The sequence below is a fragment of the Pseudonaja textilis genome, chromosome 1, assembly GCF_049901715.1.
Source record: "Pseudonaja textilis isolate UNSWEBS1 chromosome 1, rPseTex1.2, whole genome shotgun sequence".
Lineage (NCBI taxonomy): Eukaryota > Metazoa > Chordata > Lepidosauria > Squamata > Elapidae > Pseudonaja > Pseudonaja textilis.
Window position 1 is genome coordinate 204593553 of NC_141990.1, and position 21631 is coordinate 204615183.

A 21631-nucleotide genomic window follows, 5' to 3' on the forward strand; every position below is an offset into this window, starting at 1 on the left:
TCCCTAATTAGCTGATATTTTGTTATGTATTTTTTTAACTTAAAACAGATAAATTTTCTACTTCACAGATGAAGTGCTTCCATATTCAATCTAGATAAAATACATGATGAGATACTGATGAAAAAATAACTGTGTTCTGAACCATTATCTATCATTTCTTTTTATCTGACCTTGTTATTCTATACATTCTAGTGATGTTCAATTAATTTAATTTAGCATCAAAAAACTCTTTCACTATGAAGATTTCCACATTAATTAGAAATAAAATAGAAATATTGAAAAATAGATAATTTTACATTTAATTAATCCCTTTATTTTTTGAATCAGGTGATAGTCAAATCTGGACCTGGCACTTTTCTCAGTCTAGCTGTATATGATGCTTGGATCTTCTGGACAGACTGGGTGAGAAGAGCTATACTGCGATCCAATAAATATACAGGTGGAGATACAAAAATTCTTAGATCTGATATCCCACATCAACCTATGGGCATCATAGCTGTTGCTAATGACACTAACAGCTGTAAGTTACCAAGTACAACATCAGTATTTCTTTACTGGTAGATATTTTTTTAAAAAATCAGTAAAGGGATTATTTTTGCAGTTCATTATACTACTCTTTTAGATAGATATATATATATTATTATAGAGAAAACATAATTATCGCAGAAGTAACAATCTTAATTTGAAACAGTTTTCAAATAGTTATTTTTCCGGATGAGAAAGCAAGTTCTCTTGAAAAAGTATTTAAATTTGTCCCTTGCTTGAAATGTGAAATCTGTGGGAATTTTGATGAAAACTATTTGCAATACCCATTGGCTGGTGGGGCTACACTCCAACAGAAAAGCCCATCTACCTATCTCTTGCTCAAGGTAGCAGGCTAACAAAATAATTTGTATCCTTATATTCAACATGTTATAATGCCATAGTAACAAGGGCAAATGTTTAATTAAAAATTGCCACCTGGTTCAACCTACCTGATTTACTTACTGATTCTATAATTAGCACTTATCAGATCATCTAAGATGTTTTTAACATTTTTCACTAGGTATGCTTTCATTATTTCCAACTATGGTCCAAATTAATCAATCATTTCACTTAATGAACTGACATTTCATCTCATATTCAAATCCTCCTTCCAAATTAGCAAATTCTGATGTTAAATAAAAAGCCTGTTACCATGCAAATCACATAAATTCATCAAACTATTTCATCCCTGTTTCAAATTTGGAACTTAACCATGTCTTTTTTTTTGCAATATAATTTATATCTATTTCATATTTATTTATTTATTGATGATAATTCTGCTAAAATAATTAAAATCTGTACTCTTACATTGGAAGCCTCCTTATTTTTACCGTAGTGGAAGGAAGTTAGCAAATTTCATAGGGAGCTTTAGATGACCATGGTTACACTGATGAAGAAAAAAGGAAGAGTATTTCCTGATATTTACTCTTTGGTACAGATAATATTTTATCTCTTCAGTCTCTGAACAGTCTTCAGTTGCCTTTCAGCTATTTCTTTCTTACCAGAATAGTAAGTTGTTGTTTAGCATGCAATCTAGTTTTGCTTCAGACATCATTTGTGGATTTTTTTTTTCATTTTGTATATCCTAATCCAGAAACACATTGGTATTTTATGTTGATCAACGCATTATTTTGAGGGATCAACATACATAAAAATGTGCATACAAAAATAGGTATGCATACATGTCTGTCTGTCTTCTATCTATCTATCTATCTATCTATCTATCTATCTATCTATCTATCATCTATCTATCCTCATCTTAACACTCTTTCTCTTGTGTTTTATTTTCAAAGAGTTATTCTTCTGATAGATTATTGTTGCTCCTTACTAACCTCCTGCTTCATTGTTATCTCCCTGCTTAAGCGTCCTGATTCTTTGGCTTGGCTGGCAGTCAAGTTCTCTAAGTTTATGATATTGGAAAATTTCAAGTTGCCTTGTCTGGGGGTATGAAATCTGAGATAGTTCAGGAGTTTATCCCCACCATGATAGCAGTGGAACTGACATAGAATGGTTAACATTTGCCTGTATCATAGTTAGAATGCATTCTCTTTGCTCTAGAATCCCTTGGTGGTGCTCCAATTAGAGAGAAGTTAAACCTATTCACCTGGTCTGTCCCAAATGACTAATGGATCCCATTGGTTTTTAGAGTGAGTTTTTGATTGTTCTTCACATTCTGAGCCATTGTTTGGAATGAAGAGGCTGCTAGGGTTAGGGCTTTGGAGCAAATCATCATAATGTGGCATCTTCTAATGGATCCCAGGTTCTTAGCTCCTTGCTTTAACAAGGAACTAAGGGAAATAAATGCAGGAAACTCTGGAACAATATTTGAAGCATTTTTGGATTTCAATAATGAGTAAACCTGACCAAACACAAGTTAGAGTTGTTGTTAGGACTTACCTTCCAGCTGTAATGGCAGTAAAACATCAGTATTTCTCTTCCTTATTGTATCCACACATAGCTGCCTAGCGATCCAGTTAAAGTGAGAAATGTTGAGTTGGAGATTTTCCTTCAGGGCTTCTATGAGAGATATGTGAGACATTTGTCAAATAAAGTAACTTGGGTCTGCTTCCGGCTTGACTCTGGCTTTGAGGCTGATTCCATGGAAGTGACTGGTTCAGTCTGATTTGGTTATCTGAGTTGAGCTTGATCTTGTTGATTTTAATGACATGGACAGGGTTATTGGCATAGTTAACTCATCCATTTTTGTGTTGGACTCATGTACCTTCTGGTTAGTAAACATTTTCCAAGAGATGACATGGATGATCTTTGCACTGCTGAATCTTTGAAAGGGGGGGGGGGGGCTCCCACTACTGTTTAAAGAGGCTGTGATTTACCCTGTCTTTATGAAGTAGTCATTTGAAAAACAACTGCATTCTTTCTTTCATAGGGTAGGTTGTTGAGAAGGTTGTTGAACTGCAGATTCAAAGAATCCTGGAGTTAATTGATTATCTGCACCCTTTTCAGTCAGGTTTCAGAGTGGGCACAGAACCAGAATGGCATTGATCATCTATATGGATTGCCTCTGATGGAAGTGGGATGGGGATGTTGTGTCCATCTTGGCTTTCCTTTATTCTTTGTGGTTTTTAATACTTCAGTCACCCTATCCTTTTGGACCACTCCAAAGATTGGGAAGAGGTCCCAATTTTGCACTGGTTCTTCTGCTTTCCACAATGTTTAGTTTGTAATTATAGAAAAACAGAGATCTAGCATACAGTCCTATTTTGTGGGGGGAGGGGAGGCTTGGGTTCAATGATCTCTTATTTAAAATCCTAATGAAGCTACTAGGTGAGGCCATCTATCAGTGTGGGGTGAAGTATCATGAATATGATGAGAATAAGCACCTCTATATCTATCTCCCCACAAGGCTGACCAAGGGTTACTGTGGAAGTTTTGTCTCAGTGGGACTAGTCTCCATGGATAAGGAAGAATAAGCTTCAATTTAAACTTGACAAGGCTAAGTGGCTATGCAGTTTAGGAGTCCATCATTGGTTCCGAATATGGTAACAAACAATACCAGTGTACAGTCTGGGTATTCTTCTGGATTCATGGCTCCTATTCAAAGAGTAGAGGTAGTTCTTAAGTCCTTAATATAACCATAATGGAGCCCGCCCATTGCAGTCATAAGTCATAACAGTCATAAAATGGGTCAGTCATATGATTGACCTGATTTTGTGACCTTTTTCTGGTGGTTAAGCAAACAACAGTTTTTGTGAAATAAACACCACGGTCTTAAGTGAAATGCAGCAATGTTGCCAAGCATCCAAATTGCAATGTGACTACAGAGAGGAGGAAATCATCAGAATTTCAGATCTCCATCATAAGTGCCCTTTTACAGGTTTCATTGTAACTTTGCATGGTTGCTAAGTGACTGGTTGTAAGCTGAGGACTACCTGTAGATTGTAACTGTGACCAGGAGAGCTTTTGCAAAACTTCATTTTGTGTAACAATTGCACCATCCCTGGATCAGGAGCTCATGAAGACTTACTTCTGAGTGGATTAGTGCAATGTGTTGTACATACTATATATAATCCATGAAGAATTTTCTGGAAACTGTAATTTGTCCAAAATGTAGTCATACTATGTAATGTATTGGCCTTGCTATGTTAAAAGAGCATAAATATTGAAGCAAACTGTTCCAATGCAAATTTATTATTTGTTTTAGTTATACAATCTATTTTCCCCACCAGGTGAATTATCCCCTTGTGCCCAAATGAATGGAGGCTGTCATGATTTGTGTCTCCTGACACCTGATGGGCATGTTAATTGTTCATGTAGGGGTGATCGCATACTTACAGATGATAAGAGATGTGTGTGTAAGTACAATTGTAATTCATCCTTCCTCCCTCTTTCTTTTAGCATTAACCATGACTAAAAAAATTCAAGCTAACCAAAATTTCACAAGTTTCTTCATAAACAGAATGGAAAGAATTAAAGGAAGTTTTAAAAAATATATTGGGAAAACAACTCTGATAGATTCACCTATGTAGCAATAGATTTTTTTAAAAAAATGTTTTTATTGAACATTTTTCAACAGTTTATAACATATATACACTCTTTACAATGCCACAGCATCACGGATACTCATATATACCTAATAATTACATTACTAATCTTTACTTTTATTTCTAACCAACTCTACCATGTGTCCTAGTACAAATAGTATTCCGATTCACCTCTTATCTTTTAATTCTAGTGTAAGCTTGTTCATCTTGATGCAGTCTAAAATCTTTTTTATCACTATCCCTTCGGAGGGTATACTGTCATATGCATATACAATTCTGGCCACAGTAGTTATATGCAAAACAATATATTTATTTTTTTTTTGCTTTAATCTCCTCTTATTATCCCTAGCAAGAAAAGTTCAGGTCTAAACTCAATCTGTTGACTCGTTATTTCCTCTAGCCATTTTTAAATTCTAGTCCAATATCTCCTGCCTTCCGGGCATGTCCATCACATGTGAAAAAAGGTACCTTGACTATTTTTACATTTCCAGCATTCTGGGCTTCTGGTTGGGAACATCTTTGCCAGTCTAGCAGGGGGTAGATGCCAATGGTAAAACGTTTTATATATATTTTCTTTGTATGCTACTGACATTGTTAATTTATAATCCCCGCCCCATTTTTTCCCAATATTCTAATTCGATATGATACCCAAATTCTTTGCCCAGGCTATCATAGTTTCTTTAACAGTTTCTTCTTCCATTTTAAAATTCAGAAGGAAATTGTATATTTTAGCTTTCATCTTCTCCTCTGTCAGCAATAGATTTTTTAAAGTGTTCTTAAGTTTTCAAAACTCAAATGTATTCATAAACAGAACTGAAAGACAAAAGTTTTGTTATATTTCATTTCTTATAAACTTACTTGGGGAGGGAAAGATCTATATAAATTTGTACTCATTTTTGCATATATTTCTTTTAACATATGAATTTTGATATACAACTTACACATTTTCAGCAAAAAAAATAAAATAATGATTGTATTCCAGTTTTCATGATACTACCTGTTTATCTACTAACCCAGGGGTATGAAACCCAAGGCCTGTGGGCCAGATCTGGCCAGCAGGGTGCTTAGATCTGGCCCAGGGGGGCAGTCTGCAAATAGCAAATGATCGGCCCGCAATCCTCTGCTAACAAAAATGGGATGCGGATGGGGTGCATGTGCGCCCCCTGTAACCATTTTTGGCCTCTAGAGTTGTCCAGGAGGCCTTCCGGGCCTAAAATGGAGCCCCTGGAGTTGCCCATGAGCTCTTCCACGCCCAAAACAGGGCCTCCGGAGTCTCCCAGGAGGCCTTACAGGCCCAAAATGGGCCCTCCAGAGTGCTGCAGAACGCCTTACAGGCCTAAAATGGGGCCTCCAGAGTAGTCCAGGAGGCCGTCCTTGGCTCAGAAGGTTATAAAATATTTTAGCTTTTAGGCTTGCAGGATTCTGCTACTGTAGCCTATGTCAACAGTTTTATAGTTCTAGTCTTCCTATGGAATCAGTTTCTTGATCTGGTGTCTCTCGTAATAAGGTGATCAAGTAGATCAGGTAAGTATTAAAAAAACAAAATCACAGAAATGTATGTCTCCTTATTTTTATAAGTTTATAAACTATGTCTATGGAGATGCAGTCCCATGTCACACCCACTATGGCCACAGCCACCATGGCCACACACATCCCAGCTCTCCAAGGTCAAACCCAATTCTGATGTGGTCCTCAATGAAATTGAATTTGACACTCCTGTACTAACCCAACAAAAAGTATGGACATCCAGAATGATTGTTGTCATAAGTATTGTGTTGTGAATGAAACTGAATTTTTATTCAGTTAAGGAAGAAGTAATATAAATAGTGAAGATTGTGAAAAACATGAGAGGCCTGGTACTGGTAGAGAACTAAAGGCTTATCACACCCAGCATTCCATTTTCATTCATTTATTTATTCATTCATTTATTAAATGTATATGCTGCATTCCTCCCCAATAGGGTGACTGTTCTCATATTGTTTTTGTTTTTATTTGAATGTATTATTCACCCAACTCCAATGGATTCAGGGAAGTGTACAAAATCACACACACGCAAATACAAAAAAAAATCCATAAAAACAACTTTTTTTCCTTGAGGAAGAAAACATTTCTCTTCTCATCTCCCTCCCAATTATGTTCCTTCAATTTCTTGATCCCATCTTCAGGTAAATTATTGTATGCAGTTGTGCATAGCTCCTTTATGTATTTTACAGCAATAAGATATTTTAAGGAGCATATCAATGCATTGGGAATTAAATGCTATAAACTTTGCTAATTGAGTATTGAATTGATCTAAAGCAAATTTTCATCAATAAATTAATTTACAGTCACTATACTATAATTTGCCATTTTTTAATGACAAAGCTGCCCCTCTCTGGCAACATTAATTAAAAGTGAATGGGACATTCAGATGATTTATACTGATAAGAAACACTTTAATTAAGACTGTAGACATTGTTGTAGTGCAGTGTACTTAAAACAGCTGTGAAAATTATACCCTTAGAGCTCATTTGATCTTGTATGGACAGATACCTGATTTCCAAGTTCCAAGTGAATCTAATTAAAATATCAGTATTTAACAATAACATTTTATTTAAATATAGCCTTAAAACTGTCACACTTAGACCCATAACACACTGCAGATAATCCTGGGTAGAGTTGATTTGCTGTAAGTTCAAAACTGTAATTAACTTGGCAACATAACCAGGCATTAATACTTCCCAAGAGTACTCAAATGCTTAATTGACATAAATTTATTACATGCTGGTTGTTAGGAAACAAATATACATTCCTGTATTATATAACTTTTCAAATCATGCATAAGATTGTCCATGTGAACAAAGGAATTAGAAAACAAATGTTGCTCTGTTGATTCACCAGGTTGCCATCCATTTAGTTTCCAGTTCTGATTCCAGTACCAGTTTCAGTTTGGCTCTTGAACACTAACTGACCATTCATGAACATACTTTTATTCCAATTCCATATGTATGTGTATTGATATGACATTAGAACCCATGATGTGTTTTGTATAGTGAGCATGATTTCCCTGCATTCTCATTTCCACAGAAAGAATGCATCTTTATACAGGTGTGGTTTACCGAGACTTATGTTCTGAACTGCAGTGAGATGGAAAACAGATACTTCAAAAATGGGGAGAAATAGCTTGAACAATAATTGAAATCCAAAATTATTAAGTAAAATCCAACTTTGCATAAATCAAAGGCATTAATTGAATGGCAGTTTTGGTCTACAATCCCTGCATGTTCTTTGAATCTGCTCTGAATCTTTAGAGAGTATCTGAAATAGACTGCGAGCCTGTGAAGAGTGAGAGACAGTTTCCCATTGTATAAAATATAACAGCTTTTGCTAATGGAAATACTTCTGATAGAATCATACCAAAGCATTTCACCCACAAATGGAATGTACACTTGCGCAACATACTACATGAAGATAATTGAGGCATAAATATAACACTTGCAAAATAAACATGTGAGAAGAAGTTGTAGAAATACCTATACTGGGAAATTCAGGTTCTAGTGGCATTAACAAGGTGTTAATAATTTGGAGAAGGGAAGGAAACTAATAATGGAGCATCAAGGCCCTTTTCTTGTTCCAGAGCAACGGAAACACAAAGGTGTTCACCTTTTGATAGATTACAGTTAATTGTAGAAAAACATGTGTCAGAAATTTTCTATGGGTTCATGGCTTATAGTTATGAATTTAAAAACGAGACAAAAAGAAGCTAAAACTCGTTAAGGCTCCCTAAATATTTTGCTATAAAAATTGCAAGTTGAATGATGTATTCTTTTGCACTCAGATACAGTGTAATAGCAAGTTTAAAAAAATAGAATGAGATGTAGCCAAGATTGGAGAAAATATAATTTAAATATAGAGTAGTTTGAACTGATTCATAATTGGACCCACAATCCTCTCAGTTCTTTGCTCAACAACACCGTTCAACTGAGAACTAGTACCACAAATTCATTGGGCACAAATCACTTTTAAGAAAGAAAGCAAGTTTTGAACAAAAAATGTGCAAATATCAGATACTTCCTGGTGTTTCAAGGTTGGATGCAAAAATAAGGCAAGTACAGAATTTAAGAGACAGGGAGAATAGGATTTTGATCCTGTAAATGTGACCCTGGCAACAGAAAAGATTGGGAGGTTATGCTAGAAAGCATTATGAAGCCTTGGAAGTCAAGCACATCAAGTTAAGCTGACATCCATAAGATTTCTCGGTGCCTAAGCAAAGATACATTGTCAATGCTCAAATATAATAATAGATTTTGGAATAAAATCAATCTAAATTGAAATAAAAACAATTCAATTGGTTGTTAATAAAGGAATTAGTGGATTGTTTCTCAGAAATGAAAGCCATTTCACAGAGAAAGCAAACTACTCGACTGAATTAAACCTGTCTGAATACTGTTGAAAGTGTGTGGGTTCTGTCATGCACAAGATACTATAGTTAGCTGATCTATCTTATGTTGACAACATTTAGGAATTGGAACATTTTGCCTCCAAGGTATTTGGAAAATTAGTTAGCTAGTTAGGCAATGACTTGAAAACAGGTATGCATTTGAACATTTCCGCAATTCTTTGGGAACAATTCCCTGCATTTTTTCAATACAGAATATAACACCATTAGATTCTGCTTCTTCTATAACCAGCTTGGGTTCTTTTATGGGTTCTGAAAAGCTTTTGATTCTACTGGAGTTTCTTGAACAAATCCTTTGTTAGGGGATTCCATTAAAAATATAAATGGTATGTGTATGAAAAGCCCAGAGTTCATACAAATGGTCAGAAGATGAAACTTTGGTGGGAGTCTGTTCATGGATCACTTATTGAAAAAAAAAGTGATTTCAGTATTGTGTAAAATCAATATGGATAGAGTAAAACCAGTATGGGTAGCGATCAATACAATAGGTGTTTGATCTGGGGCATGACCTGTAGCAAAATTACCTATCATTTAGCTCAGCTAAGGAACTAAAAACATATGTAGATAATAAACTAAAATGCATGAACTTAAACATTTCAGGACAAATAAACAAATACAGTATTTTTGCATATTCATTTTTGGATGCAAAAGTAATGCATTTTTTCATCTCAAAATAATCATGAAACCATTTAATTTTTAAAAACAAAACCCTTCCCATATTCTACATGTTGTACCTTTTCCACACAATTTTATATACATACATCTCCACATGTTCCCAAATGACTGTCTTAAATAAATAGAATGTGAAATGATTCAAATACATAACTACAATGTATTTACATTGTCATATCAGCACAAGTTCTCCCTCTTCATTTTTGGGTCCCATGTTGATAGAGGGAAAGTTCATACAAAATTTAACGTTTTCTTTGTGAAAAATGAAAAGTAATACCATCTAGTTTTCCTGCCTCAAGAATACCTCTTCCTGTTCAGCCATATCTCCTATTTTTGAGGCTGCAATTGGCTTTCATGCCATTAATTTTGAAGTGAATACATTTTCTTCTTTTCAGCTAAAAACATGTCATGCAATTTCTACTTTGAATTTGAATGTGGAAATGGTGAGTGCATTGATTACCAACTTTCCTGTGATGGCATAGCTCATTGTAAGGACAAGTCTGATGAGAAGTTATTGTATTGTGGTAAGTCAGTCCACTACATGTCCGTTTCTTCCATTTGATTCTCTTGCCATATCTTCCTTTTTATGTAATGCTTTGAGCTACTGATTCATGTCTGCATGCCTAAACATTTCAGCTGTAATAATGCTGTGTAAATGACAAAAGCTATTTCTCTGTTTTAATTTATAAGAAAATAGAAGCTGTCAGAAAGGATTTAAGCCTTGCTTAAATCGGCGCTGTATATCTAGTAATCAAATTTGTGATGGCAAAAATGATTGCGGTGACAATTCTGATGAAACAGGTTGTGAAGGTACTTTTTTTAAAATAATACTTTCAATATTGATACAAATTTAAAAATAACTATAATTAATATGTTAATTGGAATGGGTGTTTGGTGAAAGGACTGTAATTCACTATTTGCTCAATGCAGTAACTACATTAAAAATCTGGTAAAAATTTTTTTTCAAAAAAACAATGTCACATTTATGGGATGAAATAACATGGGATCAGTAACTATTACTTTAGGGCCAGTTAATAATCTGAGGTTATCTAAATACAAAATATTGGGATCAACAGTAATTTGATGTCTAAAACCATATGTATATATAGAAACATATATAGAAATATATTTATCTCCTCATCAGTGCAACATGTGTTTTTTTTTTCTTTAACTTTTCTCCCGCCCCTAAAAATACCCTCTTTTTATTATAGTTTCTGGATGTTCTTCAATGGAATTCCGCTGTTTAGATGGAACTTGCATTCCAAAATCAGCTCAATGCAATCAGATTGTGGATTGTTTAGATGCTTTGGATGAGAAAAATTGCAGTAAGGAACTCTGTTTTTTAATTTATTTATTTATTCCTTGTGTATAATACTTTATTGTTTTTTCTCACTTCAGACCAATGTGTACTTCATGTATAATTAATTTGTATTTTATACACTGCTCAAAGAAATAAAGGGAACACTTCAACAACACAATGTAACTCCAAGTCAATCACACTTCTGTGAAATCAAACTGTCCACTTAGGTAGCAACACTGACTGACAATCAATTTCACATGCTGTTGTGCAAATGGAATAGACAACAGGTGGAAAGCAGAGGCAGTTAGCAAGACATCCCCAATAAAGGAGTGGTTCTGCAGGTGGTGACCACAGACCACTTCTCAGTTCCTATGCTTTCTGGCTGATGGTTTGGTCACTTTTGAATGCTGGTGGTGCTTTCACTCTAGTGGTAGCATGAGACGGAGTCTACAACCCACGCAAGTGGCTCAGGTAGTGCAGCTCATCCAGGATGGCACATCAATGCAAGCTGTGGCAAGAAGGTTTGCTGTGTCTGTCAGTGTAGTGTCCAGAGCATGGAGGCACTACCAGGAGACAGGCCAGTACATCAGGAGATGTGGAGAAGGCCATAGGAGGGCAACAACCCAGCTTCAGGATGGCTACCTCCGCCTTTGTGCTAGGAGGGACAGGAGGAGCACTGCCAGAGCCCTGCAAAATGACCTCCAGCAGCCCACAAATGGGCATGTGGCTGCTCAAACGGTCAGAAACAGACTCCATGAGGGTGGTATGAGGCCCCGACGTCCACAGGTGGGGGTTGTGCTTACAGCCCAACACCATGCAGGATGTTTGGCATTTGCCAGAGAACACCAAGATAGGCAAATTTGCCACTGGCACCCTGTGCTCTTCACAGATGAAAGCAGATTCACACTGAGCACATGTGACAGACGTGACAGGGTCTGGAGACGCCGTGGAGAACGTTCTGCTGCCTCCAACATCCTCCAGCATGACCGGTTTGGCAGTGGGTCAGTAATGGTGTGGGGTGGCATTTCTTTAGGGGGGCGCACAGCCCTCTATGTGCTCACCAGAGGTAGCCTGACTGTCATTAGGTACCGAGATGAGATCTTCAGACCCCTTGTGAGACCATATACTGGTGAGGTTGGCCCTGGGTTCCTCCTAATGCAAGACAATGCTAGACCTCATGTGGCTGGAGTGTGTCAGCAGTTCCTGCAAGACGAAGGCATTGATGCTATGGACTGGCCTGCCCATTCCCCAGACCTGAATCCAATTGAGCACATCTGGGACATCATGTCTCGCTCCATTCACCAACGCCACGTTGCACCACAGACTGTCCAGGAGTTGGGGGATACTTTAGTCCAAGTGTGGGAGGAGATCCCTCAGGAGACCACCTGCCACCTCATCAGGAGCATGCCCAGGCGTTGTAGGGAGGTCATACAGGCACGTGGAGGCTACACACACTACTGAGCCTCATTTTGACTTGTTTTAAAGACATTACATCAAAGTTGGGTCACCCTGTAGTATTTTTTCCACTTTAATTTTGAGTGTAACTCCAAATCCAGACCTCCATGGGTTGCTAAATTTGATTTCCATTGATAATTTTTGTGTGATTTTGTTGTCACCGCATTCAACTATGTAATGAACAAAGTATTTACTAAGAATATTTCATTCATTCAGATCTAGGATGTCTTATTTTTGTGTTCCCTTTATTTTTTTGAGCAGTGTATAATGCAGCAGACTTTATATAAACAATAAGTTCAATTAAACTTGAGTACATTGAACATGATAAGGATACATCCTGTGTTTGATCAATGGCAGGCAATATAATGTTTATGGGAAATAAATTGAACAACATAAGAAAAATTCCAGTGATGAGATCGAACTTTTAAAAATATATTATAATATATGATAATTACATTTTATGTTCTCAGATAACACAGATTGCAATAATTTCTATAAACTTGGAGTGAAATCTTCAGGATTTATTAGCTGTAACTTTACTTCACTTTGTATACTACCAGAATGGCTGTGTGATGGATCTAATGATTGTGGAGATTATTCAGATGAATTAAAATGCCCAGGTAATTGGGGAAAATATTTTTCTTCATAATAACGAACCCTATTGATTACTGCCATTTTTGTTTTTGTACAATTTATATTAAGATTCCATGATAACTAGAAATACATTGCTTCTTTTATTTTACTGAAGTTCGAAATAAGCATACATGTGAAGAAAATTATTTTGGCTGTCCTAGTGGTAAATGTATTCTGATATCCTGGGTATGCGACGGTCAGAAAGATTGTGAAGATGGAAGTGATGAATTACTCTGTGGTGAGTATTTTATCAATAATCCATGAACATTTCTTGCAAAAGAGCTGTTGATAATGAGTTTTCAGAGCACATTACGGGACAATTAATTTTTAAAATCAAAATCTAAATTAACATCATGACATTCTGACAAATTTGTATGGGTTTATAAAGCAAAGATAATGTTGGAACTAAGAGTATATCTGAATTCTTCTGGCATAGGTAAGGAGAACAGTTCAACGGTGATCATGAGTTGGGAGTGAAGGAACAAGCAGCACTGTGACATCAGAGTGGAATCTCTGCCTTTTTATTATATGTCTTATGATGGTGTCCACGCAAAAGGATGTGTCTTTCATTCTGATTGATACAACTGCTCTGTCTTCAGAACAACTTTTTAAAATTGAAACTGGACCTCATAAAACTTAATGTTAAAATAATCCCACATATTACATGCAGACTTTCAGTTTTCTGCTTACAGATGTGGTTTCGTTATAGCACAATTATAAAACTACTGAAACATTCATAAACTTTTTAAAAAACGAGCCACACTCTCTGTATCTGAACAATAGCTGAGATAAATTTGTTCAGAAAATATTTTCAGTTCATATTTAGACCTCCAGTTATAAAGAGCATAAAATATATTTTCGCAGTGCTGCCATTGGATGCTTTATAATTTACATCTCCTTTCAGATTCCTCCTGTTCATGGAATCAGTTTGCTTGTTCTGAACAAAAATGCATCTCCAAACAATGGACTTGTGATGGGGAAGATGATTGTGGAAATGGTTTGGATGAAAGTAAAGCTATTTGTGGTGAGTTTTATAATGATGCTAATTTTAAAATGTCCAGAGCTGTCTAGAGATGTATTAGTGTATTAGTGGAAAACTGTTGGATTTGGCAATGGCATGGAGCCTATGAAATAGTGACACCTTTCAGAAAATGGAAGTTTATGGTTTTTATGGTTTTAATGTTTTAAATATTTTTGTTATTATTTGATTATCTATATATATAAAACTGAAATACCACTCACACATCATCACAAAATCTCCATAACCATAAAGCCTACAAACTTAAAATCTGGCACATATGTTCCTCTTGGCTTCTAGGTGCTCACTAAAAAAAGATTTTTTGAAATGACCATCAAAGCATTAGTATTTTGAATGTTATTATTAACATGCTCTGATGCTAAGGAGTTCTACTCCCCCTCCCCACCTGTAAAGAAATCTGTTCCAAATGCAAAACACAAGCAGAGGAGAGGAGTTTCAGTTTTAGTTTCACAGCACCAAGCAGCTTTAGTACAGAACAGTTGAGCTAAGCCATGCCCAGGCTTCCTGCTGTCTCCTTCTTGCTCACACAGCAAATACTTTTTCAATTCCCAAAGAGCCCTCAACTCTCTCACACACTGACAGGACACTAGCCAGATGAATACCAATGGATGCTGGTAGGCAGAGGCAGAATCCCCCCCCCCCATTTTCCTCCCCACAAACTAAACCCAACCACATAGTTTGGTAGTGAAGCACAGGTATCGAGATAGTTTATTTATATTTGTATGGTTTTTTAATTGTGTGAGCTGTCCAAAGTCACGTATGTGAAATGGGCAGCTATACAAATTGAACAGATAAATTAGTAAATAAATCTGGCATAGCCTGTTCTTAACCTTAGTGCAATTCAAAGTGTCTTCAGATATTAGTGATGCACTGTTTGAAAGTATATGAGAATATTATACAGTCTAGCCTTTCTTAATGCCAATCTTGATGATGAAAATAATAAACCAACAGTATATGAAGATCTGTTTTATTTATTTAAATCCCACCTTTCTTATTTTTATAAATAACTCAAAGTGATGAACAAATCCAACACACCTTCCTCCTCCTATTTTCTCCACAACAACCATCTTGTGAGGTGATTTGAGCTGAAAGAGAATAACTGTTCCAAAGTCACTCAGGTGGCTTTCATGACTAAGGCAGGACTTGAACTCATGGTCTCCTGCTCTCTAGACTGATGTCTTAACCTCTAGACTAAACAGCTAAGCTTCATCTTAGGTGTTGTGCCCAGGTGAAAGTGATTTGTTTGTGATAGTATGCCATGTTCATCAGTTGGATTATTTTAAAAGAATATTTGAAAATATGTTCTGTGTGGAAGCATAACATCAGGATCTTGTTTGTTTTCTATTCTTTTGTATGTGTTTCATAGGCTCAGTAACTTGTGCTCCAGACATGTTCAGCTGTTTAGATTCATATGCCTGTGTTCCTCAACACTGGCTTTGTGATGGTGAAAGAGATTGTCCTAATGGAAGTGATGAACTTGCTACAGCAGGATGTGGTAAAATCCATTTTGCAAGATATACAAAACATATTTCCAATTCAATTTGGACTAATGAGATATGTTAATATTTGCTGTTTTTGTTTAGCAAGGCAAAAATACTGTGTTTTAATAGACTTAAAGAAATTGATTTGATTCTCAATAAGAAGCATATCTGCTATGAATCCACCTGTGCACCCAATGAATAGCGTTTACAGTAGTGATCTATAGAAGTTAAAGGCATATGTCTGAAATAAAATATTGCTTCCAATCCTGTATTCAGTGAAAGATGATTCCAAATTTAAGATGATCCATTAAAAGGAAAATTTATATAAGAATGACAAAAATGTTATAAATCCTTTTAATTTTATTTTCTGGCAGATGTGTGGCTTATGCCTTTTAAGTGTAAAAGAAATGTTACTGGTTGTGATAATTGGCTGGTGAGACTTTTTTTAAAGTGTGAAATAAGGAGAAAAAAAACATTTGACCACTTTGCTACATATCAGTGGCAGATTAAGACTCACTGGTGCCCTAAGCACTGACAAATCCTAGTGCTCCCCTCCTTTGTACATACTGTACAAATGAAGCCATATTCTCAACTTTGTGGTGCCCCCTTTTGTCCTGGTGCCCTAAGCACATGCTTAGTCTGCTTAATGGTTAATACACCACTGCTCATATAATAATAAAGATGACTCAAATCTCTACAATATTTTTGTCGACTGTTCTCTTTTTTCCCCTGTTCCATTGCAACTGGAGTTAATAGTCCAACTCTTTCTTAAATAATTTGTTCAAACTGTCCCATTACAGAATGTATACCAAGATGACCTAATTTGCTTTTTCTTTTCCTCCTCATCTACCGTATTATCAGACTTCAAAAATCCTGTGTCATACAATGAAAACCCACATAGGACATTAGGAAGTATATGAAATATTCTATACAGATAACTTTTAACGAGTATAATTAAAATATTTGTGTCAGTTATGTTAACTTCAAACTAGTTTTTCTTCTGTTCCTCTGAAGGAAGCCTGCTGGGAGGAGTTAAAGGATTACAATGTCTGAGTTATTTCTTTATAAGATTTTATATTGTCCGGTATGGAAAGTATCTTTATTTATCCTTTTGCTAAGAGAACTTCATTCTTCCCCTTTTATTATTTTTCTTAGCGCCCAGTAATACTTGTGATGAAAATACTTTCACATGCCACAATAAAGTCTGCATTTCTAAACTGTTTGTATGCGACCATGATGATGACTGTGGGGATGGATCAGATGAATCTCTAGAATGTGGCAAGTATCTTTAACAATTATTCACTATAAAAGAGTTCTTAAAAATTATCTAGATTTTGTAAAAAGAAAGTAAATTTTAAAAGAATAAAACAGTGCAATAGGGTAACATTGTTACCCTATTTTTATATTTTTCTTACTGGTATTTTTAAGTTTTAAAGAAAAGTAGACATGTGTAGACATCTATATGGGTAAGTGCATGAATGCGTAAATTTGATAGGAGACAGAAATTTATTATTAAATAATGAAACTTATGAATTCCGGTTCTATTTTGTATACTGTTGCATACTATTATTTCAATTTATTTAGTTGATGGATCTTATATGTTGTTCAAATGCAACAGCACATCCAACAGTGACTTTAGCAGGATCTAATTATCCTGAAGTTCTTCCATATACATTGATTATACAAAAATGCCAGATTATGCAAGAATTATACAAAGAGAAATTTATTATTTTGTGCTGTTTGAATTCTGTACTGGGCTTCTCTTTTCCAAAAAATCTGATTATAGAAAATTACATTACATAATTTTCTAATTTTGTTTACTTCTGGGATTTTGTTATAATTACAGTTTTCCATAATATATATCTTTGTTTTCAAGCTTTAATAATATATCAATTTATTTCAAACAAGTGTGAGAACTTTTTTTAGATATAAACTTCTGTCTTTGCATTGAAATTAAGATTCTCTGCCTCATACTCTGGCAGAAAAGAATAAACTTAAAGTCATTTAAAAATGATAGAAGACAATAAATTTACAGTAAAAGAAAATAAGTTACATTTTTCCTAAGCCTAAATTGAACTCCTAATATTTTTATAGCAATAAAATTTCTACTTTTTCAAATTAAATGTAATTACTTGTATATTTGTCAATACCACAGATTGATTTCTTTGATGTCTTTTGTAATTTCCCACTAACTGAAATTAAAATTTAATAATTTAGCATGATCATTGTAGCAGAATATAGGCCACAAAATTTTAATGGTTAACAATGAAGTAATCTATATTATTTATTTTAGCAGTTTATTGTGGAAAATGTATATTTCCTTACCCATACTATTTGAAAGATATAGCCAAGGCATCACAGATGTATAGAGGAAGACTTATGTAGTATATGGGCAATTCTCCCATGAGCTGTTCAGAGCATCCAGCGATGGGAAGGTACTTCAGTCCCTTCTAGGAAGGCTGGGCTTAAACTTGAGGACACTCCGCCTCCTCCACGAGACTCCTCCTTAACGTCCCCAGTTTTAGCTCAGCCTTTCTTCAGACAGGTTGCGTTATTGTTCTCCTGGTCAAAACACAATACTGGAGATTTAGCTGATTTATTTTTCAGGTCAGATAATTTCTGTCACCAACTACCCCTACCACCCCTGGGAACCTCTAAAAGTCATTTCGCTTAGGTTTTTTTTTTTTTTTTACATTCCTGCCTCCAGAGGCTAAAGCCTAATAAACGTGGAGGCTTATCTTTCCAATTTGCCCTGAGGCTAAAAGCCTCTCATTTCAGAGATGCTGCCTTAAACTTCTAAACAAGGAGGCTTATCTCTCCGATCTCTCAGCTGCCTGAGTAAACACTCTGTCCCTTCAAGGTTTGAAGCTTCAATTTAAAAGTGCAGCCTTTTTTCCTTTTATCGAGGCTCGAAGCCCCAATTTAAACAGTACAGCCTTTTTTCCTTTTATTACGAGGCTTTCCCTGCAAAACACCTCAGGGCAGGGAATTAGCCTTGCGCCGTCCTGCTGAGCAGTTTTGCTTTCAGCAGGCCGGGTGGTGATAGCTCCTTTCATTTTCATTCTGCCACAAGGCAGCCCCATTTTAAAGGCTGTGTGGTTAAATTTGCTGAGTAATTGTTACTATCTGTGAGGCAAGTTACCCAACAAGGTTTCCCTTCTTGGGGACCTGGGAAGGGGGGGGTCCCTACCACCAGTCCACTGGATAACAGGACTTGAACTGCTGGATTCCACAGGCAATAAGTGCAGCTAAACTGATCTAAGTATCAGTTACAGACATCTGTGCCCTCATATAGATGCCGGATCTGGAGGGGGGTGTTCTGGTCTCCATATTTGATATTACAAGTACTTTTTTCAAAAATTAACTTGATTGACTTAAATTCTAGAAATCTTTAAGTTATTAAAATAGAGATGTGTGTGTGTGTGTGTGTGTGTGTGTGTGTGTGTGTGTATAAAACAAAACAAAACAGAACAAGGAGATAACATTTGCTAAAGGCATCGGAGAACTATTTATTCCAGGATCCCCTGCTCCTTAATGTGATGACCCGTAGTCTCTCAAAATAACCCAAAACCCAAAACATACATTAAAGTCCAGTAATGCCTTCAACTTAACTTGACTGTTTTATTAGGCACAGTTTAAAGTCACAAAGTAAATAATGAGGCAAAAAGAAAACCAAAACAAACCGCATTGACAAGATTTCCAAAGCAAGCCAAGATAATTAATCATACATTCCAGGAAGATAACCGAGGAGAGTCCATGGGAAGAACGCCAACAAAGATAAACCTCTTTCAAAGAAAACATTAAACTTTGACTCCAGCAATTCTGACTACGCAGTTACAAACTTATATACATAGCTCCCAGCTGCAAGCCACGAGGAGGATAATGGTTATCTCCTCGTGAGTAGACTTCACTTTTCCCTGATCCTCTCCTCCCTGTGTGACCTAGGATGGATAGAGGATGGGCCTGGATCCTCCTCTGATTGCTCAGCCAGACTCTGCCCTTCCCCAGCTTCCTCCACCACCTCTGGAGCCACACTCCCACTCCCTGTTGGCTGTTCCTCCTCTTCCTCAGAGTCAACCTCCATCAGGGGCATGACACTTAAGGGAGCAGGCCCCTAGGTGTTCCAGCCACCTAATTTCATAGCCTCTTTACATTGCTAATCTATCAAAGGCATTACCATGGCCAGCAACTACAGCTCCAGTTCTAGACTAACTGCTAGAAATAGAGATAAGCCCACAGAGCTGAAAAAGACCTCTAAGGCAGCAGAGAAAGATGCACGCAGACACCATCAGGCATTAGAAAGGCAGATGGAAAAACGTACACGAGTAGCTGCACAGCCCACCTCTTGACCACTCATCATACCCTCTACCTCACAGGCCCAGAACCCTCCAACCGCCCCTCTGGATTTATCCAGAAGGAGCAGCATATCGATACAACCTCCCCAGGAGGCTCTTTCTAACATTCTCTCCTCAAGGAAGGCCCCAGAGGCAACATTTATGCCAACTGCAGCTGGCCTCAGATAAGACAAGGAACTTCTGGAAGAAATCCCTGCCAACATGAGGGCATGGATGGAGCTAGCTATCCAGAAGGGCATATCAGCAGGTGTCCAACAGGCTATTCAGGCAGGACGAACACCCTCAGCTTCGGTTTGCGGATCTCTTTCTGAATGATCTCTGGGCATCACAGATCCACATCTTCATCAGGTACCCCCCCCCCCGCAGAACTATCATTGCCCACTGTCAGAGAACCTCAGCACACACGGGATATGAGAGATCAAGGGGATCCAATGGATCAAATGGAGGAGGGTTCGGTACACACCGTTGACCAAGTATTGTCAGAGGTGGATCCACTAGAAAGGGGGATGTCTGACGATGAAGGCTTCTCACTTGACCTCCCCGTATTTACAGGATTATTCTGCCCACAATTATTTAAATCCCTGCTATTTAAGGCCAAGAACACCACATGGGTGATAATACGGGTACCCCTCCCCCATCAAATACTCCAGGGGAAGCAGAGGATCTCATATTCTCTCAATCAGTCACTGAGACAGAGGTTATCCCTGTGCCACACATGTTTTCCAATTTAGTGATAAAAACAATGGGCTGCAGCAGCCTCATATCCCGCTCCCCCGGGACATGATAAAAAATACTATAATTTGGCACCCGAGTTCTCTAAATTTCTAAACTCTCCGGAAGTGGACGAGCCTATTATTGCACTTACATCTTCCTCAGCCATCCCAAGTGAAGCTGAAGAGGCTCTCAAGTCTGAGGAAAAGAGGGCAGAACTAGCCCTCCGCAGGGCACACATCTCGGATGCATGGGCCATCAGAGCGGCCACAGCCACCTCCTTTTTCACCAGATCATTTCTCAGATGGCTCTGCCACCTGAGAGATACCATTCCAACCTCAAACATTAGGGCACATCAAGATGTGGCTAAATTAAATGCTGCTGCAGAGTTTTCAGCAGACGTTACCTTCAATGTAGTTAAATTTTCTTCTAGGGCCATTGCTTTCCAAATTGTGGCTAGAAGGTTACTTTGGCTCAGGCATTGGCAGGCAGACATCAAGCACAACTGGCGGCTTGCCTCAGCTCCCATCTCGGAGAACAAACTATTTGGCAGTGCACTTGAACCCTTCCTAATTGAAATCAGAACCAAAAAGAAAATTCTTCCCTCTCTTTTTTGTCAATCAGAGTCCAGCCCTTTTGTAGGTGTTCCTTTCACCCCTTCTACCAACCCTACTATCCAAGATTTCAAAGACAGCCTGGATTTAGACAACAGACAGAATTGAACCTGGGGACAGATATAGAAGGGGACTCCATCCTAGGAGACAATTTCGAGGAACAGGATCTAGGCCCTTCTGCAGGTCCAAGTAACGACCACAACAAGATTCCCACTGGCGGTCACTTAAAAATGTTTGCCAACCAATGGGACTCCTCTTCCACTGATGCATGGGTCAGGAACACAGTACGATTTGGTCTGGCACTGGAGTTCAGTTCCACCCCTCAGATTTTTTTATGAAGTCCCCAATTTCCGGGGATGCAGGAAAAAAAGGTTTCTCATGGACACAGCCATAGCACATCTACTAGA

The 21631-nt window shown here is 37.1% G+C and overlaps 1 protein-coding gene across 1 annotated transcript in view; it reads left to right on the forward strand.

Annotated features, from left to right (window-relative positions):
• The window catches only part of LRP1B (LDL receptor related protein 1B), a 283941-nt gene that overhangs the window by 146007 nt on the left and 116303 nt on the right, over positions 1-21631 (forward strand). The window contains exons 31-40 of the mRNA XM_087925463.1: positions 328-520; positions 4212-4337; positions 10032-10160; positions 10327-10446; positions 10848-10961; positions 12862-13011; positions 13140-13262; positions 13929-14048; positions 15430-15558; positions 16700-16822. Of these exons, the coding sequence (XP_087781589.1) occupies positions 328-520; positions 4212-4337; positions 10032-10160; positions 10327-10446; positions 10848-10961; positions 12862-13011; positions 13140-13262; positions 13929-14048; positions 15430-15558; positions 16700-16822 (1327 nt within the window). The remainder of the gene's footprint in view (positions 1-327; positions 521-4211; positions 4338-10031; positions 10161-10326; positions 10447-10847; positions 10962-12861; positions 13012-13139; positions 13263-13928; positions 14049-15429; positions 15559-16699; positions 16823-21631) is intronic.